Below are 19,670 nucleotides of genomic sequence, written 5' to 3'. Positions count from 1 at the left end.
ACTCATTCACACACACAGTCATACACTATGGACAATTTAGCCTACCCAGTTCACCTGTACCACATATCTTTGGACTGTGGGGGAAATCGGAACACCCAGAGGAAAACCCAAACAGGGAGAACATGCAAACTCCACACAGAAACGCCAGCTGACCCTGCCGAGGCTCGAACCAACGACCCAGTGACCTTCTTGTTGTGAGGTGACAGCACTACCTACTCCGCCACTGCATTGCCATTATTCAATATATCACATTATTATTCAATATATCATATCATTCATATCATATTATTAAGTCTCTTATTCATTCTCATTCTCGCTCTCTTTCTCTCTCTCTCTCATATATATATATATGCATCTTGATGATTTATGTGCAATTGTTATAATTAGAAATACAAGATCTATTTACAAATAAGTGGCTTCATAATAAATGGCTTCTATGATAAGTGGCCATACAAACAAATGTATATATAAATTCTGACTTAAAGTTTCTTTAAATATTTCTCAACTTTTGCTAAAAAAAAACTTAAAGTCAAGATTTGTCAGGGGAATTAATAAATTCAGACTTGGCTGTATATAAGTGTACGGTTTGTAGGCTATTATTTACTTTATTTTCTCAGAGATGTTTTGCGGCTGGAAGGGCATCCGCTGCGTAAAAACGTGCTGGATAAGTTGGTGGTTCATTCCGCTTTGGTGACCCCGGATTAATAAAGAGACTAAGCCGAAAAGAAAATGAAAAAATGAATGAATTATTTACTTTATTTTCCTCTTATTTTTTTCCTCTTGTGTTGATATGCAGGATACCCTGAGCTCCTGCATGTAAAGCACACACACAAAACACAAATTCCTTTTGTGTTTGATCACACTTTGCGAATAAATCTCATTCTGAGTCTGAAGAGACAAAAATGAATGATGCAGTGTAGAATATTGCCACTAGTCGTCGCTAAAGCTACGCGTTTGAGACAGTCATAAGATCTGCACGGACAGCTTCATTTATTCAGTATAAACTCTATGTATAATGTGACAGATAACAGTAAAATTGTATGCAGCCTTATATAACATAATAATTGTAAAATAATAAATAAAAAATCATATATATATATATATATATATATATATATATATATATATATATATATATATATATATATATATAGTTAAATTTAAGTCCAATTATTCAATAAGAATATAACTCTGCAGACTGCTTGTGCTGGCTGGGTTGGCTAGATAATGGATATACATCCTGTACACCTTTGTTCAGATCCAGCACTTGCAGTGATGCTGGAGCTAGTTCACTGCTTCACTACACTGACAGTCTGACGCTCCGCACGTTTGATGACGCTCCGCTGTAAACATCACTGACGCGCGAGTCGCGTGAGGGAATCTATTAAACTTGGAATTTGGCGAGCGACACTGTTCTTCAAACCAACCTGCGCCTGCAAACCCTACAAAACCCACGCTGAGATGGCAAGAAAATCCCAAGTCCCGTCTGCGTATTATGGTAAGTTGCTCTTCATAGCGTACTTGATGTAGCCTACTGTACATCCTTTTGCGGTGTTAGTTTTTCCCTCTCTCTTTCTCGCAACTTATAACATCGATGTTAAACGGAAGATATGCCGCAGAAGTGGTCGTTCTCATCTGTCACATGCTGGAATTAAAGTTCAAAATGGATATTTGTGTTCAGACGTGGAAAAATGTTGCCCTTGAGAATTATTGTGTGGTTTGTGAATATTCGGTTTAAATATTAAGGGTAGCCACAGTTGCGCAAACTATGATGTGATCAGTGTTTGATTAGTTGTATGGTTCGTGTTTTTTATTATTATATATTAACGTATCTATGGTTATTGGTTGCCGTGGTTTGTTTACATTGCTGAAATAGAGGAGGCAGCAACTTTGTGTTGCCAAGGGCATCATGTGGTGAGCTGGCTTTCAGCAAATCAATGAAGAACAGTGGAGACCACAGTAGCCTATCACCTCAGACCTGAAGATATTGAATTAAAACAACAGTTCACAAATTGAAGTTTGATAAGAAGTGTGGGTTTATAAGCGGCTTTGACATGCATTGTAAAAAGTGTTTGCATTCTTTCACTGTTGAAATTAAGATACAACTTTGTGTTTTTATTTGTTTGTCAGAAGGTATTTTTTTAAAAATGAGCATCTTCTGCAGTTTTAGTTCAAAGTTTTAGTTTAGTTATATGTTTGAAATATACTTTGTGTGTTCAAATCATTGTTTTTGCTGGTATTACAGAGTAAAATAAGACATACTTGAGAAATCAATTGTTATATTAAATATTTAATTTTAGCAGAAAATTCTGCAAGGGTTGCATGGATCCAGAATATGAACCAGGACAACAATACATTTGTACATTATCTGAAAGTTAAATAAATAAGCTTTTTACCAATGTATAATTTGTTAGAATAGGGAAATATTTGAAGTTTAAAGATCTATAATTTAAAAAATCTAAATATTGAAAAAGTTGTACAAATTAAGTTCATAGCAATGTGTATTACTAATCAAGCTTTGATCTGTTTACAGTAGAAAATGGACAAAATGTGTTCATGGAGCTTGATTTTTTGTATTCTAATAATTTTTGGGATAAAAGAAAAAACATGCATACATTTACATCCTAAGATGGCTACAGGGTCAAAAATATGATAATGCATATGCAAAAAACAATGTATATTGTCTTTTGCTTAAAAATCTTTATCACATTAGTAATTGGCCTAAATATTAGTTGTTAAATATTTAGTTTATATTGAGTTACATTATGTACATTTTAAATAAAATTAAAATATGTTGTAATACTTTTTTTATTATTCATTAATGCAATTTTTTTTTCATTATAATGTAATGTGTATATATTTATTTGATTTAATATAAATGTTTGTAAGGTTTTATGTCATTTATTTATTATATACAGCTGAAGTCAGATTTATTAACCCTCCTGAATTAGCTTCTTTGTATTTTTTCCCCATTTTTTGTTTAACAGAGAGACAATTATTTCAACACATTTCTAAACATAATCACTTAAATAACTCATTTTAAATAACTGATATCATTTATCTTTTATGATGACAGTACATAATATTTTGCTAGATGTTATTTAAGATACCTGTATTCAGATTAAAGTGACATTTAAAGGCTTTATTAGGTTTTTATTAGGCTTTATTGGTTTGTTGTACAATCAAAAATGTAATTTCTGTCTTCATGTAATGTATATGCGACCGCAAAATAACACGTGACGTGAGCTGACCGTCAGCTGTTACTTTTCAATTCAATTCAGCTTTATTTGTATAGCACTTTTACAATGTAGATTGTGAAAATATTGCTTGAAGGGACTATTATTATTGGCCATAAAAATGAAAAAATACATTGAATAAAAAAAAAAATTTATTAAACTTTATTTCAGCCAAAATTAAACAAATAATACTTTCTCCAGAAGAAAAAAAATATTATAGGAAATACTGTAAAAAATTAAATAAAGGAATATTTTGAAATATTTGAAAAAAATTAAATAAAATTCACTGGAGGGCAAATAATTTTGGCTTCAACTGTATTTCCTGAAATGTCATGGTTATATCAATAAAAATTTAACTGTGATTGGCTGATTTACATGTCAGCTAGCCATCTCTGAAAGCTAAAGGAATCCAGTACTGTCATTTTATATTTACACAGTAAAATATTTTGAGAGTACTTCTCCAATAACCAGCTGTTTTAGAAATAATATATGGACATATGACATGGATTGAACCAGATATTGGTAAAAACCCAAACAATACAAACATAAAAAAATAACAAATCAAAACAATGAAATGGCACAAGGAGAAAGTACTAAACTACTGAGATGTATTTACCACTTTATATATAAGTTTTTTTTTTTTTTTATGATGGCAGCTAAAAGACACCTCTCATATGAAGAATGAAGTCAAATGCATTGCTCTGGTGTGAATTGTTGTCACATAATTCAACAGAGTGTACAAATCTTGATGGTTCTGTGGGGCTCATCTATTAAATCTGAGCTTTATTTTGCATTTTCTATTGGATTCTAGTATGTATTATTCAACAGCTTGATTTACTTTCTCTGAAAGCATTTGATAATTTCTTTGGCTGTGTTTTTGGATCATTGTCCTGCTAAAACCTTCACCATCATCCTGGTATTGTAGATGTTGGACTGAAGCAGCTTATATTAATTTACAACGATGAATCTCTCTGATCTTCTTCACTGGTAGACTCCCCGGCACTCACTGAGATCTTCTGCAGCTGACCTGTTGTCAGTTCCAAATTTTGAGATGAAATCATTTGGTGGGGTGGCAGAGCTTTTAGCTGCATAGAACCACAGTTGTGGAATTCCCTGCGGTTAGATATTCTTCAGGTGGACTCTATCTCCAAATTTAAATCCCACGTTAAAACCTTTCTGTTCAGGATTGCTTTTAATGATTTTCTGGAATAATACTATGTTTTATTGCTCTTCTGTCTTGTTTTTATAATGTGCCTGTGGCATACTGTTAGGCACAGGTGTCAAACTCAGTTCCAAAAGGGCCGCAGCTCTGCACAGTTTAGTTCCAACCCTAATTAAACACACCTGATCAAACTAATTGAGTCCTTCAGGCTTGTTTGAAACCTACAGGTAAGTGTGTTGGAGCTGGGTTGGAACTAAACTATGCAGGGCTTCGGCCCTCCAGGAATTGAGTTTGACACCCCTGCTGTAAGGTGTCCTTGAGTGCTTTGAAAGGGGCCTATAAATAAAAGGTATTATTATTATTATTATTATTATTATGAAGGGCAGAGGGTTGCTGAAGAACTACTAAGAGATTTTAGCTACTCTCTGGAGTTTCACTGCATTTCTACACCTACTTTTTTTCCTGCTTCATTTTATTTTATTATGCATAACTCAATTTGTAATCTAATGAGATTTTTCTTTTCATCTATGGATTTCTTTGGTTGTTGCCAACGTAACGGAGGCCAGCTAGTAAGTGCTGTGCTGGTAAACCTCACTCCTCTGACCTCTACATTAGCTCTAGCGACAAATGGTAGAGGCCATGGTCTTTAGCCTCCTTGGTAGAGCTACTGACTCCCATGCGGAAGGTTGCCGGTCCGATATCAGCTCGCAGCAGGTTGGGTGGCGTAGAACTGGCAGGGTTAAACCAACATCTGTGTAAATTTCAAGTCAACAGCACCTTTACAAATATGTTTTCTAAGAAAATTGTGACAAGTTTTCTTGTTTTCCCCACTGTGTATGTAAATTTACTATGTAATTCAGATGCAAAACATGCTTCTTCCAAACCATTTTCACATGTAGACGCATGTTTTACACGATGGTGATTATTGTACAAATTTATGCAATGTGAATTGTAAGGAAAGTGTGTGTGTGTGTGTGTGTGTGTGTGTGTGTGTATGTGTGTGTGTGTAAATAATAAGGACTACTCACTAAATTATGGTCCACTATAGAGCTGCACAATTAATCGTAAAAAGATCGCGATTTCGATTCGACCCCCTAGACCAGCGGTTCTTAAACTTTTTTCATCAAGTAACACCTTAGAAAAAAATTGTCTCTCCAAGTACCACCAAAATGAGCAGTATTAAAATACAGTAGCGTAGTAGGCCTAGTAAAGCAGCTACAACTCTGCACAGTTAAAAAAACGTGGCAGATTACCTCAGAAATATAGGCTATATGTCATATATGACATGTTATATACATAATTTTTGATACATTTTTAAATGTGTGTAGCATGTGCATGACATATTTAATTCCTCCGCGTACCACAAGCAGGAAGCTTGCGTACCACTAGTGGTACACGTACCACAGTTTGAGAACTACTGCCCTAGACAATCTTAATCCAGCATTTCTATGATTCTGTCAATCATATTTTCAAGTTCAGGAGTGGAGCAATGGTGACCGCACAAGTCTTCACATTGTTTTACATACGTTGTTCAGCAACCTAGACATCTCCAAATGGTGTTGAAAGAGTTACATGCTGTATTTATAAGATACAATTCACCTCCAAATGTAATTTCTTTCTTCATGTAATGTATATGCGACCGCAAAATCACACGTGACGTGAGCTGACCGTCAGCTGTTACTTTTCAATTCAATTCAGCTTTATTTGTATAGCGCTTTTACAATGTAGATTGTGTCAAAGCAGCTTCACATAAATGGTCATAGTAATTGGAACAGAGTAGTTCAGTTTTTAGTGTTTAAGGTCAGTTCAGTTTAGCTCAGTTCAGTGTGGTTTAAAACCACTTAAGAGCAAATTTATCAATGGGTAGCTCTACCGATCCCAAACCATGCAAGCTAGTGGCGACTTCATGTAATGTATATGCGACCGCAAAATCACATGTGACTTGAGCTGACCGTCAGCTGTTATCACAGGGAGGGCGGGCGCGTGCCTCTGAATGAAGTTTACTTTAATGAACAGAACTTGCATATGCTGTGAATAACAGGTAAAAACATTTGTAAATAACATCAATTTGTGGCACAGAGTGATCGTTTGGGAGCCGCGCGGGAAGTGAACCACTCTTAGCAGTGAAAATGAAACCGAAAGTGCACACAGTGTTGCCAGATAGCTGACTGATTCCAGCCCAAAAGTATCCAAAACCCGCCGAAATACAAAAATGCCCACTCAGTCTTCTGTATTCACATCAGTGACAGATTAGACAGCAGAAAATGACAGATTGTAAGCATATGTCTCAAACACAATAATCCAACATCAGAATTATCATTAGCATTAATGACCAGGACAAATCTAAAGTCCGTCCAAGTCCACCATTCCAAGTCTATACAAAATTTAGCATTTTAACCAGCAGTACAGCTACACAAAGCATATTGCTGTTTTACCACATGTTTGAGAATAACATTAAAAATAGCCCACTCATATTAACCTTTAATTTACATCTACAGAATTGTGAGAAAATTGAAATCTTTATCTTAGCCAAAAAAATAGCGATTCTCATTTTAGCCAGAACCGTGCAGCTCTAGTCCACTATTAAGTCCTAAACATATCTCCCCTAACATAGAGCAAGTAGAGCAAGTAGATTGATATGTAGTTCTACAAGTCAGATTGGTAAAAATTCATATGTATTAGACAAAATGTAAAGTAAGGCCATTAGAGTTTGTTCACTTGGTTTGTCAGATCACGTAAACCTATAAGATTTATACAATTATTATATCTTATGTTGCAGTGATATAATTTATCAATAGCCAAATACAGAATATATTGTACAGTATGAGTCAAATGTATTGATCTTTCTTTTATGCCAAAAAAATCATTTGTATATTAAGTAAAGATCATGTTTATTTAATATATTTTGTAAATCTCCTACTGTGAATATTTCAAAACAATTTTTTGATGATCAAAAATCAATTTTAAAGGCAGTTTTCTCAAATATTTAGTGTTTTTAACTCTCAGATTCCAGATTTGTATATTTTAAAAGTATTAAAAGCATATTTAAACAGCTTTTAATTGATATATAAATCTCAATTATAATAAGTAAACTTGAGACTTATGACTGTTTTTTGGTTCATGGTTAGTGCAGGCCTGTAAGGTTGAGAGCCTTTAGGGAAGATAAAAAAAAAAATGGGCCCACTGGTGTAAAAACAGTAAGAAAGTTGGCGTTTCTGTGTGGAGTTTGCATGTTCTCCCTGTCCCTATGTATGTGTGTGAATGAGTGTGTATGGCTGTTTCCGAGAGATAGGTTGCGGCGGGAAGGGCATCGGCTGTGTAAAACATATGCTAGATAAGTTGGCGGTTCATTCCGCTGTGGCGACCCCAGATTAATAAAGGGACTAAGCCGAAAAGAAAATGAATGAATGAATGAAGTTTGTAAGTATTGTCAAGTACTGCTAAATAATGTATGATGCATAGCAACACATTGAGCTTGCTTTTTTCCTCTGCTTTTCTTTTCTTCTTTTTTTCGGCTCCGGAAGAAAGCTGAAAAGATGCCGTTTGGATGCCATTCCATTTCAAATTAAAATTCCAATTGATGTCATATAACTTTTTCAGCTTTATATCAAATGTGAGCAATTTGCAGAGATATGTGAAATCTGTCACGTGACTTACATCTTTCTAGCTCACTCGATTGCATGCAGTGTTTTGCAAAATAGAGTGTGGTGCTGCTGGGTATATTTCAAATATTTTCTGCTTTTATTCATATTGTTGTTGTGTATTTATCTTTTTAGCTTTGTCATGTATGAATTATACAGAGCTGTTCTTTTAATGAAACTTTTTTTGTGAATTGTATCACGTTGTTGTGAATTGTATCATGTTTAATAGGGTTTGTGCATTGCGCATTGTTCATGATTTAAACATACGCGATTGTCCTCACGCTTGTGTTCAAAATAAATATTCAAGAGCAGCTTTCAAGGGGCCCTCAAAGAAACACAGGGCCATAGGCCACACCTATATTGCCTGTAGGACAGGCTGGCCCTGTTTATGGTCACAAATGTTTGTTTTTCTGTTAAATCAGTTTGTCCAAAACTGTGGAGGAACCGTTGTGTGAATTTAGTTTGATTGGTGCTTTGCTGAATGATTATCCTATATTGTATTATGTGGTCCCCAGAGATGGGTTGCGGCTGGAAGGGCATTCGCTGCGTTAACATATGCTGGATAAGTTGGTGGTTCATTCCGCATTGGCGACCCCAGATTAATAAAGGGACTAAGCCGAAAAGAAAATGAATGAATGAATGTATTATGTGGTATAAGCATGGCACAACGGGATACTACCAGAATGTTCTGGTAGTAACTTGATGCATGTCAAAAAAAAAAAAAAAACATGCAATTAAAATTGTTCTTGATGTGCTTTTACAAAGTTCTAAAATCTGTTTACAACTTTGGTAGGGAAGTTAAATGCACTCCAGTCAGTGTATGCAATCTTTTATCAACTTTAGGATTCAATGCTTCAGAGCCTGCTTTGGTGTGGCTGCATATCTGTAATGGTGATTTCCCTCAGCAGAAGCATTTTTATCACTAGGAATATATACATTTTCATTCATTCATTCATTCATTTTCTTTTCAGCTTAGTCCCTTTATTAATCCTGGGTCGCCACAGCGGAATGAACCGCCAAGTTATCCAGCAAATGTTTTACGCAGTGAATACCCTTTCAGCCACAACCCATCTCTGTGAAACGTCCATTCACACTCATTCACACTCATACACTACAGACAATTTAGCCTACCCAATTCACCTGTACCGCATGTCTATGGACTGTGGGAGAACCCGGAGGAAACCCTCTTGAACACAGGGAGAAAATGCAAACTCCACACAGAAACGCCAACCGACCCAGCCGAGGCTCGAACCAGAAATCTTCTTGCTGTGAGGCGACAGCACTACCTACTGTGCCACTGCGTCGCCCATTTTCATTCATATTTCTGTTAACAATGATAAAGACTTCTACAGTTGTTGTCATTTGGCTTCACTTGCTACTGAATCACTTCAGCCTGACACCATTACTCATGTGTCACAGGGGATGTAATTCAATTTATGCCTGATTCAGAAACCAGACAGAGACATGTATGCGTGTGTCTTTAATCTATGCACGCTTACACACATGGTGTTGATAAGTCCATGTAAATCAACATTCATTCATTTGATTGCACACAACATTTGCATTTGCAGTTATGTACTTCGGACTCTCAAATGACAGTTTTTGAGGATATTTTGCAATAGTGTTGCACAATATATCAAAAACATATTGTTATTGCAATCAGATTTGCAAAGGGGTGAACAATTTCTGGTAAATTTCCATGGGAACTTTGTGAGATTTTTTAGAAATATTCCAAGCTGGAAGCTATGGTAATTTATGGCAATTTATTTAAAATACTTAGGAATTTAGAGGAATTTATATAAACTATATTGACCTTATTCTCCACAGACGAGCGGGCGCTGCCATTTGAACCTTTTTGGCACGAGACTTCCGGTCTCATTCACTTCCATTCAGTTTTAGACATTAAAAACTGCTTGTTTCGCTGTTTGATGTTGCAAACTGATATTTCCTTGTTATATTATTCTACTTGGTCTGTATAGTCATGCAAACATTTGTTTGCAGAGCAAGTAGTTTGACCGTTTTTTGCCGTTTATTATTCCTTGTCATTTCTCCCATAGGCGACTGAAACGGAAGTTCTAAGACAATCGCGAAATGGATGTTTCCCAATACTGGGTTGTGTCTGATTGGGCATCTGCTGCATAAAACATATATTGGAATAGTTTACGGTTCGTTTCAGTGTGGCAGCCTCTGAAATAGAGACTAAATTGAAGGAAAATGAATGAATGAATAATTAGCATGCAGGGTTTAAGATATCAATGATATCAAAAAATATCATTGCAAAAGCAGTGCTCTGTGCATGTGATTTGAGGAATATGCAGGGTAGAAAATTTCATTAAATCTGCTTGTTTTAACCAAAATTATGCAGTGAGATGTTTTTTTTTTTAATTCCATTTAAGTACCCTGTACAGGCTGACCTTCAGTTTACCAATTTCACAGTTTATACCCATTAATTCATGCTAATTCTTAAATATTCCTGTTAATTCCCATGGAAAGTTTCCAGCTTGGAAAAATCCCAGAATTTTGGAACTCTAATTATAGTACAAGCAATATTTGTATCGCAGTGAAGTACCATAAATTATTATTATTATTATTATTATTATTATTATTATTATTATTATTATTATTATTATTATTATTATTTTATTTTTTTTTATGTGGAAAGTATTTGTGTATTGCACTTATATGTTGTTTGATCATCAAATGAGGCTTTACTATTGTCACAATCACCAGCGATCCAATTTCTTGCAGAATGCTAAAGAACTACTAATCCAATGTTGAACATGGACTACAGATCCAGTCATGCACCACACACTCACACCTGTTCCTTTTGTCCGCTGATTGCTAACGCACATAGCTAAAGATGTTCAAAACTGATTACAGCTGCATTGTGAACATTACAACGTGTTTTACTTGCCTTGCCGGTTTTGACACTCGTTTTGTTTGTTTTACTGTTTATTCCTGTCTGCTGCCTGCCTTTTGACCATCCGCCTGTTTATGGCCTTGACATTGCTTGCCTGTACCTTTTTGACCTTGTTGCCCATTGCTTGCCTAACCATTCTTGTTAATAAACCTGCATTTGGATCCACACCTCTGTTGTCCAGCATCCCTCATATTACAACTATTTTTACACCTGCATTCCTAGTAGGTGCTATTATGCTTTTAGCCTGAATTAGAATTAATCAGTATATATATATATATATATATATATATATATATATATATATATATATATATATATATATATATATATATATATATAAACAATTTACAAGAAATAGCTAATAATAATAGAAAGAAATTGTAAGAAACATCTCAAAGGTTATCATTTACTCAGTATTCTGCTGCCAGATTTTACAATACACATAGTTTTTGAGAATTCCTATAAGGCATATAGAAGCTATCTGACCCTTATCTAATATTTATAAGGAATAAATATGCAGGTTGGGAAAAAAACACTTAAAAAGGTCACTTGTTTTCCCAACCTGCAGTATTTGCATTCTCAAATATTTAGTTTGGTATCCATCTATTATTTATTTATGTGTTACAGCCCGACCTCAGAAAAGTTTGCAGTTTCTTATTGAATAAAAATCAATGCTCAAATGAAACCCAAATTAATCATCTACCATGTAAAAAAAAGTTGCTTCCTTACATTTTCATGTTAAACCAAATTATCTTTACAAGTCACTTTAACTTGCATAATTTAACTCAATGTTTCTCAACCATGGTTCAGCTCTGCACATTTTCCATGCCTCATCACACCTGATTCAGATCATGAGCTCATTAGCAGAGACTGAAAGACATGTAATGGGTTTGACAGACAAAGGAGACATCCAAAACATGCAGTGTTGGTGGTGCTCCAAGAACAGAGTTAAATGAACTTAAACATCAAGTTAAAACTTGCATAACTTTAAAAATAAAGTTGAAACCTGATTAAATTATTTAAATAAGTTAAAGTAACATAAAAAAACTATTGTCATGAATTTTGATTAAATTGCTTTTTACAGTGTACTGGCAATGAATCAACTATTAGAAGCCTGTATATTCAGAAAGAAATATGTGAGGAGGTATGACATGATCTAAACAGGTATAAGCCTCAAAGTAAAGCTGATTATGCAACCATGAGATATTCTAGTTCGTTTTCTGCAGGATTAAATTTGTTTGATCACAAACTAGAGCACCGCAGATGGGAAAACGAAGCTAACACCATTTGTTAATGCTATTAAATAAGCAGATGTAAAGTGACTCAGAGGGCCTTGAATTGTGTTTGCTTAAAAATGTGACAGGTGCGCCGATAAATGGTGTGCATCACACTTCCACAGAATGATCACTGTCAAAGAGACTGGCGGGAAACACTCATGTCATTAGCTTCACTACAAAATGTAGTGTTAAAGCCTTTACGCTAAGGAAAAAACAAAAAGTGTCTATTTTTAGCTGGACTGCAGTAAAGACTATGAATAATTCAACGGGGCAAAATTGGGACCAGAGGATAAAATTTTTATGATGTGTCATCAGTAAGTGATGTGATGTCCACACCTCTGTGAAAAGCCATAGCCAGAACTGAGAAATGCTAAAGAGTCAATTACCTGTGCATGGTCAGAAGTTAGAGAAACGGATGTTTAAAATGTAACCCTCTAATTTCTTTTTCTTCTTTCATAAAATTAAACTTAATTAATAGATTATCTTCTCTTCATGTTAGCAATATTTTGATCTCTTTTGTAATTGTAGTCTATCATTGGCCTGTTTAAATGTGGAGTTGAGGGGACCTTGAGCATGTGCACTTGATAGCCAAAAATTAAAATTTACTCACTATTTACTCAAGTGTTTCCAAACCTGATTGAGTTCTCTGAACACAAAAGAAGATATTTCAAAGCAAGCTGTAACAACATTTTTTGAAATACCTTTTGTGTTTAACCAAACACAGAAACTCAAACATATTTGAGTCAAGTGAAGGGCTAGTAAATGATGATAGATTTGTTATGTTTTCTTTCTTTTCTTTTCTCATTAACAGTTTACAGCGTTTAAAAAAAAAAATATTAGATCGCTTTTGTTGCATTTACATGGTTTTGGCCCTATTATTTGTTGTTTGGAATGCATCAGGTTAAATAAAATATTATTCCGAATACTTCAGGTTAAGTAAAATATGAATATATGAGGCTAATGTAGAGTAAATATTTAGAGAAGCTTTTCTCTAGAGTGAATTTTTGTAGTGAATTTAACAAGTTCATAGTAAGAATGCAGGGTTTAACACGATTCATTTTTTTTCCCAACACAAATCGATTAAGTTTGCTTAATTGTTTTTAAAATTGTAAATGGATTGAGCATAAAACAATTAAGTTGTCCCCCAAAGAATCTCAATAACTGAGTTGCTTCAGCTTAATTTATATAAGTAGTTTGACCAAGCAGCAAAATTACTTTTTTTTTTTTTTTTTTTTTGAGTGAACTACTTGGCTGATGTAAATCTATTTCAATGAGACATTGTTTATAAACTGTTTTATTATTGCATCACTAATTGGATGATAATGTAAGATGTGGCATGTACATTCAGGTTTATTTGGTACTATAACAAGTAGTAAATAGGAAGAAATGATGGCGCCTATACAGCGTCAATACAGTGATCTCTCAGGCATATCAAAACTGCCAAAATAGAACTTATTGTTTGAATTTCCTGATTAAGTGGAAAGAAGGCAACAAACACAAAGCTTCTTGTGATTGTTGGTGTTAAAGGTGCAGTATCTAATGTCTAGTGAAGTTTAATTAATGTATCGACTGAAACGACATGGGCTAAAATATTTATCAATGTATAGTAACAAATTACATTTACTATTTAAGTAAATTTGTGGGGTAACGTGTACTGTTTGAGTACATTTAAAGATGTGTACTTTTACTTGCATTTTTAGAGAAAAACTTTACTCTTATATTTTGTGGCGTTCCTCTGTTTCTGTCAAATAGTAATAAATATGATTTATATGACTTCTTTACAAATATCGCGAGGGACTGCACTGGAGAGGTTGTGTCGAGAGGCATCTCCTGCTGTCGGTTAGAGTTCGTGGCGTGCATGTGTTAGAATAAATGATGGCTGAAGACATGCAAGTTTATCAGATCAGATCACCTGCAGACTCAGTGTCTGTGTTCACTACAAGATGCCAGAAAGAATAGTTATATTGCAATGCACGTTGTACATTGAACCGCACAACATTCATGAATTCCAGCTACAACCTGAAAAAACACATTTTATTTTATTACAATTACTATTTTAAGATTGCATGTACTTAAAATATGTAAGAATAACATGCTTTTAAAGTATCTGCTGTTAAAAATTAGAACTAATTAAGCACATAATATGCATTTTACTCTTACTCAAGTAACTTTTTAGATTGTTACTTTTACTTTTACTTGAGTAAAAATGTCCCCAAGTACTAAGTATGGATTTTGGATATATGTCTGGGTAGCAATAAGCGGCATTGCAAGATTCTGCATCAGTGTGTTAGGGATGCACCGATCCCAATACTTGGGTCGGATGTCAGTTCGATAATGCGCATATTTTTGCTGGATCGGTATCGGCTAGCTGTCACCAATCCAAATCCGATCTTGTGCGTGCGCTGTATTCTGTGTAATTTATAAGTCAACAAAAGCCACGAAGGTAGCCTATTACAAGGCTCTGGAAATGTGTCATGTAGGCCTACTATATCCCAAATGTTCTGAAGCCATTCTGTCGTTTAATGTGAAGTACAGATTCATGTGGTTAAATTCATGTTCAGTTTAGCGCTTCCCACCGCTGTGCGCCTGTCAATCATTCTCCATTCATTCACAATTCAATCTGCATGTTGCATTCTTGACACCAAAAAAAAAAAAAAACTTTCTCCAAGACTATTTGTTCCTGTAAGTTTTAATAATCAGCGGAGAAATGCATTTAGCTCTGCATTAAATGGGTACCCGTAACATGGAGTTTATTGCTGTTTCTACATCATGTTGCGTTGTGTCTGTTAAGCTGGATTAATACTTTCACCTGGCGCCGCATCGCGCACCTCTGCTGACTGCGTGCGCACCTCACGAAACAGATGAGGCTTTTATACTCGCCGCATTCACCATTTTAATATACTTTAAAACAACAGGGGGAGGTCAAAAGAAACTGACCTTAAAATCAGACGGATTAACTAAAAGTAGAAAGTTTCCGGAACTACGTCATATCATTAATATCTTTCAATACTTTTGAACGAATTATTGTTATTGTTTTTATACATTATTTTAATGTTTATAAGGATTTTTATAACCATTCAAGATTTTTTTTAATCAAACTTTGATGCATCACTTGCTTTTGGACAGTTTTACCTATTAAAGTTTGTTAAAATATTAATGAAAGGAGAACATGGGTTGTTCTACAAATATATTTTATTATAACAAAAAATAAAAGCAAAAAAAAAAAATACACTTACTAAATAAAATACAGATGTTTTTTTTAGATTTAACCCGCTCCACAATTCACACATTACTGTCTGGCTAGTTTCTGTCCTTTACTTATGCTAAAAGGTCAATAATGGTCCACCATTTCTGACCATTATCACCATTAAAGCCTGGAAAACATGCCATCAGTATATTGTAAATTCGATTCAAGTATTCAAATATTCCTTTCAAGTTATCAAAGAAATTATTTGTTCCTTAATTATAGTTTTGTAACTATTACATTTTTTAAATTTACGATGTTTAAATACATCAGTGTAAAACCCGTGACTGGTGGAAAAACATATTGCTGTAATTGTCTACCTGTGTCTCCACTTTTGCCATGACCTTTTTAGTTTTTTATAAACTGAGGAAGGGTTTTCCTAACCTTTTAAGAAAAACGTTCTCCTTTCCCACTTATCACTGTGTCTCAGTGATACATCAAGTGCTTCATCAAGCACACCGGCTGCCGCTCCGTAAAATTATTCTCATAAAGAGTTTATGTTCTCTCTTTCTTCCGTCTGAGTTTATTGTTTCGAGGTGAATACGTTAAGTGCTGCTAATAGTTTGTATAGCCTATTGATTAAATTAATAAAAGTGAAGCTGACGGCCTGGCGCAAATGAATTGCCATTAACAGAAAATTACTAGGCTACTATGAAACTGTGAATATTTCACTGTCATTTTATTTATATTAACATTTTATTTAACAGACCTTTTTGTCAGTTTGTGCGCTAAAGCATATAAGCGGACCTTGTTTTGTACTTCTTGTTTGTTTTGAGGATAACTGACCAACAAAAATACACTTAAATAACCAACAAATTATACCGAACAAAATCTGTTTTTCAGACAAAAAATAATTGTTTAGACATGCTTTCAGTTTCTCCATCACACTCTTGTCAAGTTTAGGCAAGGGAATGTTTATTAAATAAAACTGGCCTTAGACAGTTTACCTTAGTCTGCTTCAAACCTTCAGGAAAATATAAGGCTTTGCTAAAAGATAGGATATTTTTCCAATGATTAATGTCAAAAGTGGTAGCTTAGTACAGATTTCAAAGAAAAATCCTAACATTAAAAAAGGAAACATGAGCTGGACCGCAACAAATTGGATCAATGTCAAAATGAATGCTCACATAACAGCCTATAGTTTATAGCAGGCATCATGTTTTTAGTTAGATTGTGTCTTTTATCATATACAGTAGGCTTATGGTCTGTTATTTTTACTAAAGAAGATGTATTATTTGAGCACCTAAACTTTAGAAACTGTATTAGGTTAAAAAAAAGGCACAGTATCGGGATCAGATCTGTATCGATCGATACTCAGAATTTTGATATCGGGATCGGATCAGTTCCAAAAAATGGTATCGGTGCATCCCTAGTGTGTGTATAATTATTATGCTAGTTAATTTAGATTAGGTGTTTTTCCCAAGCATATTGTACCAATTACAAATTGTTCATCTTAAAAAAATTACTACAAATTTTGTACTGTACTGTAAGCATTATTGATTAGTATCTTTTGTTAAGGAGGGGTAAAAGTGAAATATCAGCATGATCTCATGAGGAAAAACATAAATATTTTACCTTTTGTCAATTTATTGGCTAATTTGTACAAGTTCAGTTGTACAAAAATGTATGATTTGTAACAGAAGTTGTGGCAGCACCCAACCCCTCCCCTAAAGCTAACCGTCATTGGTGGATGAGCAAATTGTACTAAACTGTACGAATGAGCTCAGCTCATACATATTTAGACAAATCAGCCACTAAATCAGAAAGTTGCTAATTGCCATGAGATTGTGTTGGAAATGTACACCAGTATATACTGTACACACCAGGGGTGGACTGGCCATCTGGCAGACCAGGCACTTTCCCGATGGGCCGACGTACTTTTTGGGCCGGGCTGATCATCGTCTTATGATCTGATCGGCCCATCAAAGGCTTAGCAGCCTATCGTTTTTTTTTTCTGCCTTATTAATTGACGCTGCTGTGATCTGTGACTCTCTGAAAGTAAGATGCCGGCCCATGTGACACTCTGCAGCCCATTGGTTCTTTTCTGTATTGACATTGGGCTGGCCCAATCACAAACTCCTATTTTGGGCTCTGTATGAGCGTGCGTCGTCTGTGTGTATTTGTCAAAATAGTCGAGAATCAGAGAGAAGAAATGCAAGGGAGGCGCAGAGAAATCGCGGGAAATACACCGGCGTTTTTTTTTTGCGGTTCTGAGAAGTTCTCCGTTCATTCTAGTACACGGCTAAAAACGCAAATCACGTGACCACACACTCTCTGCCCAGACCTTCAGCCAGTAGTTCAGCGGGTGAGCATAAACCCCAGGTGAGAGTATAGTGCATGTCAGACAGTTCATCTGCTGGATGATCTCATCTCACTATAGTTGTTAAACGTGATATTGAATTCATCTTGTTGTTTTGGCTGAGTGCAAAGATAAGCTAATATATTCATTTATGTAACCACGTACACTGATTCTGCACATTGACTGATTGCTTACATTTATCATATAAATTTATTGTTTGTTATAATGTTATAATGGCCATTATTGATTATTAAAACTGATATTCTGCAAAAGAGACGGGGTAAAGTTTGTTCTTTTCAAAGAAAATGAAAGGAGGCAGTTATATTTAAGCCCTGTTTTGTTATAAATATGCAGAATGAAGATGACGCTCATATACATGTGTAGCTACACGAGGCTGTTTGGTGTCTGTTAATCATAATATCAAAATGAAACAAATTTGACTTATATTATGTTTTAATTGATTAGATTGTTTATATGTTTTAGTGAAACAGCAAGCAGGATGAGGTGAATGAGGTTATAAAGTACGCTGGTCCCTTTGAAGATTTACCCATGCATTAGCAGGCAGTTTTTGTTATGTTTATTATTGAATATACGCTGAGTGAATAGTGTATTGAATAAGCTAAATTGGCTGTAGTGGATGAGTGTGTGTGAATGAGTGTGTATGCGTGATTTCCAATATTGGGTTGGGGCTGGAAAGGCATCTGCTGCATAAGAAAATGCTGGAATAGTTGGCAGTTCATTCCACTGCGGCAACCCCTGATAAATAAGGGACTTATGCCAAGAAAAATAAATGAATGAATAGTGTATTTTTTAGAACTCAACAAATATCTTTATGGACAGTATACAGAAATTAAATTGAGATTAAAGTTTGTATTTATTTATTATTTATTTCATATATATGGCTTTTGTGTTTTATAAAATATGAGTTGATAAAAATATTGGACGTGCATAGATAGATAGCATTTTGATTGAATGTATTGGGCCGCTCTGGCCCAAAATGCCAGGGCCGATTTTTTTGCCCCAGTCCAGCCCTGGTACACACTAGCATCAGTTTGAGTCAGAAAACAGCAAGGTGGTGAGGAATTCTTTGTGCGAGCTGATACTAACAATGAACAAGACCTTTCAGGGCATGAGATGGACTTGAAATGAACTCTCCAACTGTCTGCCAGATTCTGGAAGATTGATTCTTCAAACAGTGCTAAGAGAAAATGGTGAACATCTCCTCACCTGAAAAGTTCAAACATTTTCAAAGGAATTCAGTCTTTACACACTTTATGCACCATAGAAGGAAGGAAAGAAAGAAAGATAAAAAAGAGTGGTTTCCTTACATTTTTAAGTAGAATAAAAATAAGTTAAAAAGTCATTGATATACACCAAAAAAGCTGAAACATGATTAACATATTTTAATTAGTTAAATTAACATAAAATGTCATGATGACATAAGTTTTGATCATAATTGTTTCTAAAAAAAGTTTTTAGTTTGCTATTAGTTTCGAAAGGGAACCTGCTTTAAAGTGATTAGTTGACTTTACTTAAAAAAGTGAGTAAACCCACTGCATTTAAAGCAATTGTTTTGCTTTGCTTATAAAAGTGAGTAAACCCATTGCCCTATAATTAAGTGATGAATTATGTGCACAAATCCAAACATAGTAAAGTAACTCACCGTTTTTATAGTGCAAGGTGATTTTATTTCCATCCCTCTTTTAAACCAGTTAAACTCCACGGACTCGGTACGGGGTCCGTAACTTCATCGACTTTCGCTTTGCACCAGACCCCTTTAAGTGGTTTCATTTGAAAGTGTAGAATCTATATTTTATGCACATATGCATCACTTTGGTTTTTATTCTACTGTACAAAAGTTATTTACACTTAAATACACAGTATTTTGGAT

The 19,670-nt window shown here is 34.7% G+C and overlaps 1 protein-coding gene across 3 annotated transcripts in view; it reads left to right on the top strand.

Annotated features, from left to right (window-relative positions):
• The first annotated feature begins 1,251 nt into the window (after window positions 1–1,251).
• The window catches only part of slc44a5a (solute carrier family 44 member 5a), a 258,230-nt gene continuing 239,811 nt past the window's right edge, over window positions 1,252–19,670 (top strand). For 2 of the 3 annotated variants that reach the window (XR_012388774.1, XM_073920123.1), the window contains exon 1: window positions 1,374–1,498. Coding sequence is in view for 2 of the 3 variants with exons in the window: in XM_073920123.1 (XP_073776224.1) it covers window positions 1,462–1,498 (37 nt within the window). In the remaining variant the exon portion in view is untranslated. Of the gene's footprint in view, window positions 1,499–19,670 lie in introns of all 3 variants that reach the window. The other variant, NM_001423791.1, reaches the window with a different exon arrangement.

This window comes from Danio rerio, chromosome 2 (genome assembly GCF_049306965.1).
Source record: "Danio rerio strain Tuebingen ecotype United States chromosome 2, GRCz12tu, whole genome shotgun sequence".
In the NCBI taxonomy this organism is placed as follows: Eukaryota; Metazoa; Chordata; class Actinopteri; order Cypriniformes; family Danionidae; genus Danio; species Danio rerio.
Note: the sequence above shows the minus strand (reverse complement) of the source record. Positions and strands in the feature narration are given on the sequence as shown.